Source organism: Engystomops pustulosus, chromosome 3, assembly GCF_040894005.1.
Source record: "Engystomops pustulosus chromosome 3, aEngPut4.maternal, whole genome shotgun sequence".
Taxonomy (NCBI): domain Eukaryota; kingdom Metazoa; phylum Chordata; class Amphibia; order Anura; family Leptodactylidae; genus Engystomops; species Engystomops pustulosus.
The window spans coordinates 79307677-79317601 of record NC_092413.1 but is presented as its reverse complement, the minus strand read 5'-3'; the positions used below and the strand labels follow the sequence as shown (position 1 = coordinate 79317601).

The following is a 9925-nucleotide window of genomic DNA, read 5'->3' as shown; positions in this document are numbered from 1 at the left end:
AAGTAAGAAATTAAGGGTTTAAAAGTGTGGCTTAGGGTGCGTTCACACGTTCATTTTTTTAGGGGCAGTTTTTAAATGTCCAAACCAGGAGTGGAGTGAAAAAGGAAGGGAAACAGCTTCTCTCAATATGTGCTCACCCAAAATCAAGACAGTCAAGACATTTGAATTTTCCTTTGGGGACAAATAAAGTCTTCTCTTATCTTTTAATGATCCACCCCTGCTTTTAGCTTCAAAAACTGCATTTGAAAAACTGAACATATAAATGCATCCTTACCCACTCCACAGAACTGGTTAGTATTGCGTTAACATAAACGTTCTGCAAAAGGAAAAATTGTTAAAGGAAATCTACCATTTTAAATAAATAACATCTACATATACTCACCTAGGTTCCGCTTCATCTTGATCCCAGCACTTGTCTCTTCTTGACACGCTGGGTGACAGGGGAAGAGAAAATTTTTTGCCTCTCTAAAGTATGCAGAGTAATGACCAAGATGGCCGCCACTTAGGCCCCTTCCACACTCGCGTTGCATTTCACGTCAGAGTTTGATCAGGGTGCAATCAGTTTTTGGTCAGTGAAAAACGCGCATTTTGCATCAGAGTGCAATCAGTTTTCAGTCAGTGTTTGTTCAGTGTCTCAGTTTTTCATGCGCGTTTTTGATGAAATTTCAATGCGTTTTTCACGCGCAGAAAATGCGCGTGAAATGGACTCAGGACTGAGCTCTATCTTTTCTATGGCAATTGATGCGTGAAAAACGCATTGCACTTGCAAGTGTCTCAGAGTGCAATGCGTTTTTGATGCATCTCCATAGACTTGTATGGTGCGTTTTTCACGCGCGTGACTTGCAAAAGTAGAGCATGTCGAGATTTAAATGCGCGTTAAAAAAACGCGCATGTGTGCGTGAAAAAAAATGCAAGTCTGAAAAGACCCATTGGTTACAATGGGTCAGAGTGCAATGCAAGTTCTGCGCGTCAAAAGCACGCGCAGAAAACGCGCGTGAAAAACGCAAGTGTGAAAGGGGCCTTAAAACTATAAGTCCCAAGATCCTTTAGTTCTCAGTAACTCCTCCTATCTCTTATGCTCTGCTCCCAGTGATGATCTAGCAGAATTTCTTGCTCTGTTACCATAGTAATGATGTGTGTAACTGCCATCCTGGGATATCAAAACACTGGCCATATTGGATGCGCTGCAACCAACCGACTACAGCCAAATATAGTGATCACATGACCTGCCCAGGCAGGTGCAGGACATGTGACCAGTGGCCATCTTCTGTCCTGTGTCTGCTCCGCGTGGAGGAAATCAACGGACTGATTAAAGATTTAAAGAAAAAAGGTTTTAAAAATGCACACGAGCTTGTGAATGGAGCCTGCAGCCCCTCATGCTTATTTGCTTGATATTAAAAGCTTTTTTTTAAACCAGGGCATAAGAATCTAAAAGAAGAGGAGATCATGCCTCTAGGGGGCACACACCAGTATGTCAGTTTGTTTGTTTACAATCCTTGATCCTGGTGGTAGATTTCCTTTAACCCCTAGGCGCACCAGGGCGTTATAGTACGTCCCCGGGGCTAGATGCTTAGCGCACGGGGACGTTCTATAACGTCCTGCTTCTGGCACCGGCTCACGAACGGAGCCGGTACCAGAAGCAGCGGCTGTCAGCTGTCTAGTACAGCTGACAGCCTGCGCTAACACCCGCGATCGGAGCCGGTCATGTTTGACCGCGGCGTGTAAGGGTGTTTGCGCTGTGGATCGGATCCCCCGTGCCGCTTACGGGGGATCCGATCCACTTCTGGGCAGCTCCGAGGACTGGCATGTGCCCCGGAGCTGCCCGGTCTCCATGGCAGCCAGACCCTTTCCGGGTCTGGCTGTAAACTGTCTGAGCATGCGCAAGCTTGCTCAGACAGTTTACACTGCTCTACAATAAAATAGTATTGTAGAGCAGTGTATTGAACTTAAACCAGTGATCAGAGCAAGTTCAAGTATGTATAAGTAAAAATATGCAAAAACACTTAACACTACACATTATAATAAATAAAAAATAAATACATAAAAATATAAGCCCCTAAAATGTCACTTTCCCATAAAAACACTTAATAAAGTATAAAAAACACAAAAACCCCCGCATATTTGGTATTGCCGCGTCCGTAACAACCTGTATAATAAAACAGAATCGTTACTGGACCCGCACGGTACACGCCGTAGAAAAAAAAACCGCAAAAACGTTCCGAAAAAAGATAATTTTTAATTATACCCTATCAAAAAATGCTCTAAAAAGTAATTAAAAAAATGTTATGCACTCCAAAATAAGCCGACTAAAAAGAACAACTCTTCTCGCAAAAAATAAGCCCCTAACCAGATTTGTCAGCCGAAAAATAAAAAAGTTATGCATATGAAAAGATGGTGATGCTAAAATGAACAAGATTTTCTCCAAATTGGTTTTTATTCAGTACAATTGAATAAAATACACAAAACCCCACATATTTGGTATCCCTGCGTCCGTAACAATCTGCATAATAAAACAGAATCGTTATTAGATCCGCAAAGTGAACCCCGTAAAAAACAAAACAAAAAAAAGCTCCAGAAAAAAGATCATTTTCAATTAATACCCTATAAAAATGCTCTAAAAAGGGATTTAAAAAATGTTATGCACTCTAAAATAAGACCACTAAAAAGAACAATCCTTCTCGCAAAAAATAAGCCCTTAAACAGATTTGTGAGGCAAAAAATAAAAAAGTTATGCATATGAAAGACGGTGATGCTAAAATTAACAACATTTTTGCCAAATTACTTTTTATGCAGTAAAAATGGGAAAAAAATAAAAAATCTATATAAATGAGGTCTTTTTGTAATCGTGGCGACCCATAGAATAAAAATAATATACTATTTTTATGGTATGGTAAACGGGCAAAAAAAAAACCCCATAAAAATCTTCCTGAAAAGTGATGATTTTCATTTCCTCCACCAACAAAGAGTTAATAAAATCTCACCAATTAGCCTATAGATTCCCCCAAATTACGTACCAGAAAAGTGCATCTCATGTGGCAAAAGAAATAAGCCCCTATAGGTCCACATTAAAAAAAAGAAAAAAATTATAGCCTGTACAATGTGACATAGAAAATCTGCTCTGGATGGCGCCTCCTTCCCTTCTATGCCCGGCCGTGCGCCCATACAGCAGGTTACCACCACATATAGGGTATCCGTGTACTCGGGAGAAATTGGGTAACAAACTTTGTGGAGCCTTTATTCATTTAATCCATTGTAAATGTTTAATTTTCCACCCAAAATGGGTGTATTGTGAAAAAATATTACAATTTGCAGACTGCACCTCCATTTTGTTTTAACCCCTATAAAACACGTAAAGCGTTAACAAACTTCTTAAAAGTGGTTTTTCATACGTTGAGGTGTGTAGTTTCCACAATGGGGTAATTTACGAGTCTCACTATTATTTATGCCTCTCAGTGTCTATTAGAAGTTGAGCAGGTCCATCTAAATGCGGGTTTTGGTGATTTTACAAAAAATGTGAAAAATGATACCTAAATTCTGAGCCTCATAACATTCTAGTAAAATATGTGGAATCTTAAAAAACCATGCCAACATAAAGCAGACATTTGGGAAATGTAAGTTATGAATTTATTTGGGAGCTATGACTATCTGCATCAAAAGTAGAGAATTTAGAACGTTGAAAATAAAGAATTTTTCCAAATTTTTTCCAAATTTTGTTTTTTTTTCATAACTAAACACAAAAGATATCATCCAAATTTTTAAACTAATTTGAAGTAAAATGTGTCACGAGAAAACAATCTAAAAATCCCCTGGATATCTCATAGCGTTCCAAAGCTATAACCACTTATAGTGACACAGGTCAGATTTGAAGAATGGGGCCGCGTCCTTAAGGCCAAAATAGGCTGTGTCCCCTAGGGGTTAAACTTTGCCACATTTATCATCTTGCATCAGCAACAGTGATAAATCTGGAGCAGCATACAGTCTAAGACAATTTTGAGAATTTTACACCATTGTGTGTGTGTTGATAGCAACAGTACTGTGATAAATGGGATTTATATTCTGGTACTGTGCCTGGACTTGGAGCACATAGATAATATTCTCAAATTGCTGATACCCCAGGAGTATAAATAATATTGTATGGGGCACCTTATCAGCTTTCCAGAAATTCCTTTCCTGCTTTGCAGTGACCGATCATTTTAGAGTGACTCTGGCTGTGTACAGAACAAGTCAAGGAAAAGTCATATGCACTTAAAATGGGGTTTGGAGACTGTGAAACCCGTGGTGCACTTTGACTTTTTGTTTTCACCATTTCATTACCGGGCAATTTTCCAGTTTTGCATTGTACAGGGGAAGCTGGAAAAAAAAATTCCAAATGCGGTAGAATTGCCAAAAAACACAGGTGCACCTTTTTCTTTTTTACAACTTTTACTATGTGGTCCAAATAAAACATCACCTTTATTTGTTGGGTCGGGACAATCACAATGATACCAAATTTATAAAAGGTTTTATTATGCTTTAATACTAAAAAAATAATTTTTCTTTTTTGTGAAAAATTCATAGTTTTACCATATTCTGCTAGCAATAACTTTTTCATACTATGGTGTACAGGGCTGTGCAGTGTAATTTTTTGCGGGACAAGCTGACATTTTGGGAACAGTACGGCCTTTTGATCAACCTTTATTACATTTTTTTTATGCGTTACAAAATGCTAAAAAGTGGCGACCTAGGCAATTGGACCTCATTTTCCGTTAAGGAATTCATTCAGGACCAGTTGTTTTTCTTACTATTATTTCAGACCTCCTAGGGCAGTGGTGGCGAACCTATGGCACGGGTGCCAGAAGTGGCACGCTGAGCCCTCTCAGTGGGCACTGGGCTGTTGCCCCAGCACAGAATTCAACAGACAGGACTTGAGGGATCCTCCTGCAGGCCCAGGACGTGAGGTATCTGGGTCTACCTGAGACAGCAGGAAGAGAAGGTGTGGACATGGTCAGATTATCATTGGCGCCATTGAAGCTCCTGCTCTTGGCCCCACAATTTTTCATGTTCAGGGAAGCTCCAATGGCAATCTGAATTTTCCTACCTTCTGTCAACTATATCGGTGTCCTCGGGACCCTTTGAAAGCTGTGGTATAGCACGGAGCAAGAAGATTTTAATAATTTAATGCTAGAATTGCTGTGTTGGCACTTTGCAATAAATAAGTGGGTCTGTTTTGCAGTTTGGGCACTCAGTCTCTAAAAGGTTCGCCATCACTGTCCTAGGGTAATTTAACTTGAGCGTCTTATCACTCATGCAGTATACTACAATAAAATTGCATTACAATATATTGTGAATACGAGGGCTGTTCAATAAGTTCCCGTGTTTGACGACAGAGGGCGTTCCTGAGGGAAGTTTGTGTTATCATCGTGTGCTGCCATCTATCAATCTTTGGCAAAACAAACGACATGTTTCGTGATTTTCGCCAAGATGAAAAAAAGAGCAGCATCGTTCGGTAATTCACTTTTTGTTTTTGGATGGGATAAAACGAGAGGAGATAAAAGCAAAGTTGGATTCTGTTTATGGGGACACTTCGCCATTTATGACCACAGTTAGATATTGGTTCAACGAATTTAAATGTGGGCAAATATTCGTTTTTGATGAGGAGCGACCAGGACGCCCGGCAGACGTGGTTACCAAGGAAATAATTCAAAAAGTCCACAACGTGAAACTCGCTGATCGATGAACGAAAGTGCGCAAAGTAACAGAGGCTGAAAAAAATTGTCGGCCTGATGGGTGCGGCGATTGCTCACGGTGGACAACAAGCCAATGCGGCTGTTAACTCCAAAGCAGTGTTTGGAGCAATTTAAGCGAGAACCGAAATAGTTTTTGTGTCGAGTTGTCACTGTTGATGAAACCTGGATTCATCATTACACACCAGAAATTAAGCCACAATCAAAACAATGGATTTCTCCCGGTGAATCTGCTCCAAAGAAGGCAAAGCCGGTCCAATCGGCCGGAAAGGTCATGGTGACAATTTTTTTTGTGATGCGAACGGTGTCATTGGGCAAAAAGAAGGTGCCGATTCACCGCAATAACGCACCAGCACATTCATCCGGAGTTGTTGCCGCCAAACTGCATGAATCTCAACCGTCCAGGATTCAGCATGACAGTCCCGGGTATTGGACACTGTCCCACAGTCAAGGGCGTCAGAGAGAATGTTCCGTGCTGTCATGCCCCCGGCACATTAAGGGAGAAGAGCAGAGTGAGACCAGCTGCTGCTGCTCCTCTCTAGTAATATATATATATATATATATATTTTATATAATAATAAAAAAAAACTTTACTTACACCCGCAGTCCTGCTGACTCCTCTCCTCAGGTCTCAAAGATGATGAAGGGGCAGCATGTGTTCGCCTCCCTTCTGCTTCTCCCACCCAACTGAGCCCCAGGGAGAGGAGAGTAAGTGGGGTCTGCGAGGGTGAGGAAAAGGGGGTGGGACAAGCAGAGAGCAGGCACATACATGCTGCCCCCTTGTCATCTCAGAGCCCCAGTGAGAGGAGAAAGCAGGACTGCGGGGGAACAATGGAAAGGTAAGGGTTTTTTTAATTAACCAGGAAGAGGGGGGGGGGGGAGGGGTGATGGAGGACAGGAGGCCACAATATGAAAGGAGGAGTGGAGGATGACAGGAGGCCACAATATGAAAGGAGGAGAGGAGGATGACAGGAGGCCACAATATGAAAGGAGGAGTGGAGGATGACAGGAGGCCACATTATAAAGGAGGAGGGAGACCACAATATGAAGAGTATGGAGGACAGGAGGCCACAATATGAGTGAGGAGGGAGGCCACAATAGGAAGGATGGAGGATATGGGGCCACAATAAAATAGAAAAAGGTGCTATTGTATGTTGCAGAATTGTATTAGGGATTGGCCACAGGAATGGGCATTATTCTACGTGGGGGCCATAAAGGACGACATTATAATATGTCTGGGGTGCGGAAATGGGTTAGGCAATGGGCGTGGGTTAAAAAAAAGGGGATCTGCTTTTTGTCCCTCTTTCTCTAGCCCAAAAGTTGGTCGTTATGGAACAAGAGGGGAAAAAGTAGCTGAACTTCCAACTCATTCTAGAAAATGCAAATACTTAACTTTTTTTTTTATTATCCATTTTATGATAGAACAAAACAATCAGGAACATTCACCAAGATATGAATATTAGACACAGTATCTGAACATAGTACAAACCTATAATATTGAGACATTTCATTCTTATAAAGAATACAACTTCACTTCCCTTCCCTAGTTGAACTTGATGGACATGTGTCTGTTTTCAACTATATAAACTATGACACTATGATGAACTTCCAAAAGATACTAGACTTTGTCCACTATACTTGATCTGTACAATCCTCGATGGGCTGGTTAACAATTTGCCACCCCAAACTATGGTAGATGCCGATGCAAGCGCTGAAGTCCAAGTCCTCTTCCATTATGACGAATCTTGCACAGAAGTGGTAAAAACTTCATCTTCCAGCCTTGAAAGTCTTTTTAGCAACATGCCCAAGAGTAAATTTTGCTATATTAAGACAAAAGAAAACAAATGTATTCACTAAGCAGACAAAACAGAGAAAGGGGAAATGGTGCAAGGATAATAATCATTGCTCATTGATAGCACTGAAACAAATGAAGCCCTTAAACAACTGTGTCAACTGAAAATCAAATGAGATTTTCTCCAATTTAGTTTTTATTCAGCAAAATTGAGCAACAAAATTTAAAAAACAAACAAATTAACTGACAATATAAATGAGGTATCACCATTATTGTATATAATAGAATAGGACTGTGCATTTAGACTCCTCACAATGTAGTTTGCCAGCAAGATGTGCTCATGTGAATGCAGGGGGGAGGTGTGACGCAGACACACTGCAAGGAGCAGACAAGAGAAACTATTCAAGAGAAGAATCTGCTCTGCCCGACCCAGAGTCAGAAACCGGTAGTTACAGTTGGATCCAGGGGCAACCAAAATTGTATACACCCGGACTGATAGACACAGGTTGAAATTATAAATGTGAAATGTTGGTATTCTTGTTAACAGAGGGTAACAAAATAACACATTCTCTAATTCAGAGTAAATTTCATAATTTTCTCTTCGTGGGAATAACCCTTTAAAGCCCAAGCCACTTTAGTGCTTTCAGACCAAGCCCCAATATTTAAATCTGCCCTGTGTCACTAGAAGCGGTTATAATCTTCGAATGCTTCAACATATCCTAGTGATTTTAAGATGGTTTTTTGTCACACATTGTACTTCAAATGAGTTGAAACACTTGGATGAAATCATTTGTGTTTAATTATGAAAGTTAAAATGTAGAAATTTTGTTATTTGATTTTGCTTTATTTTGGCATGGCTTTTATGTATCCCCTTAGGATGTCGGTTAGGATATTATGGGCCTTAGAACCAGGGGCGGACTGGGAATTTAAAGTGGCCCTGTTAAAGGAATATGAAAGAGGCCCCATTCTGTGGGCGGGGTCAAGTAGGCGTGACCATGTGATGTGGGTGGAGTTACTAAACTCCACAATAACTGTTTATAGATGTGCTAAATCAACATGTACAGAGCAGCAAAAGAGACTAATACTGCCTCCCTTATTTAGGAATAAAGCTTCTTTTTAAAAGGAACACAACTTAATACTGCCTTATATACACACAAAAAACTACTATATATTGACAGCCAGCCCCCATTGTACTATACAGCCAGCCCGCCCGCCCAGCCCCCATTGTACTATCCAGCCCGCCCAGCCCCCATTGTACTATCCAGCCCGCCCGCCCGCCCAGCCCCCATTGTACTATCCAGCCCGCCCGCCCAGCCCCCATTGTACTATCCAGCCCGCCCAGCCCCCATTGTACTATCCAGCCCGCCCGCCCGCCCAGCCCCCATTGTACTATCCAGCCCGCCCAGCCCCCATTGTACTATCCAGCCCGCCCAGCCCCCATTGTACTATCCAGCCCGCCCAGCCCCCATTGTACTATCCAGCCAGCCCGCCCAGCCCCCATTGTACTATCCAGCCAGCCCGCCCAGCCCCCATTGTACTATCCAGCCAGCCCGCCCAGCCCCCATTGTACTATCCAGCCAGCCCGCCCAGCCCCCATTGTACTATCCAGCCAGCCCGCCCAGCCCCCATTGTACTATCCAGCCAGCCCGCCCAGCCCCCATTGTACTATCCAGCCAGCCCGCCCAGCCCCCATTGTACTATCCAGCCAGCCCGCCCAGCCCCCATTGTACTATCCAGCCAGCCCGCCCAGCCCCCATTGTACTATCCAGCCAGCCCGCCCAGCCCCCATTGTACTATCCAGCCAGCCCGCCCAGCCCCCATTGTACTATCCAGCCAGCCCGCCCAGCCCCCATTGTACTATCCAGCCCGCCCAGCCCCCATTGAATCCCGGTGGGTCATATGGCCAGTCCGCCCCTGCTTAGAACTGTGGGTGCAATTTGCCATTTTTATGAAAAAAAAAAAAGTTTTACCGTACTCCTGCACAACAAATGTTTTCTTCTGGCGCCAATAACTTTTTCATACTTTGGTTTATGGAGCTGTGGGTGGTGTCATTTTTTTGCGACTATTGATGACGGTTTCATGGCTATCATTGTTAAGACTCGGTAGTTCCCGCACCTTGACGTAGAATCACGTCATGGCGATCGCCCGGGCTCAGTAGCTGGGATCCCGCAGTAACAGCCAGGATCGCGACCCCGACTGTTTAACCCTATAGACGCCGCGGTCATAGTGACCGAGGCGTCTATGGTGTATTGGCGCGACGATCGGCATCCTCCGTGCAGGGCACGGAGGTGACGATCGTTGCCATGGCAACCCAGAGGCACGATCAGGTCCCCTGGGCTGCTTATGGCAGCTGCCTGCTAGGATCGTGCACTGTGCACGATCTAACAGTGCAGCTGTCAGCCTATGCAGA

The 9925-nt window shown here is 43.0% G+C and overlaps 1 protein-coding gene across 1 annotated transcript in view; it reads right to left on the bottom strand.

Moving 5' to 3' along the window:
• Positions 1-7089: 7089 nt before the first annotated feature.
• Positions 7090-9925, bottom strand: part of LOC140121507 (protein Mis18-alpha-like) — a 29389-nt gene continuing 26553 nt past the window's right edge. The window contains exon 5 of the mRNA XM_072141188.1: positions 7090-7543. Coding sequence (XP_071997289.1) covers positions 7457-7543 — 87 coding nt within the window. The 3' untranslated portion in view covers positions 7090-7456. The remainder of the gene's footprint in view (positions 7544-9925) is intronic.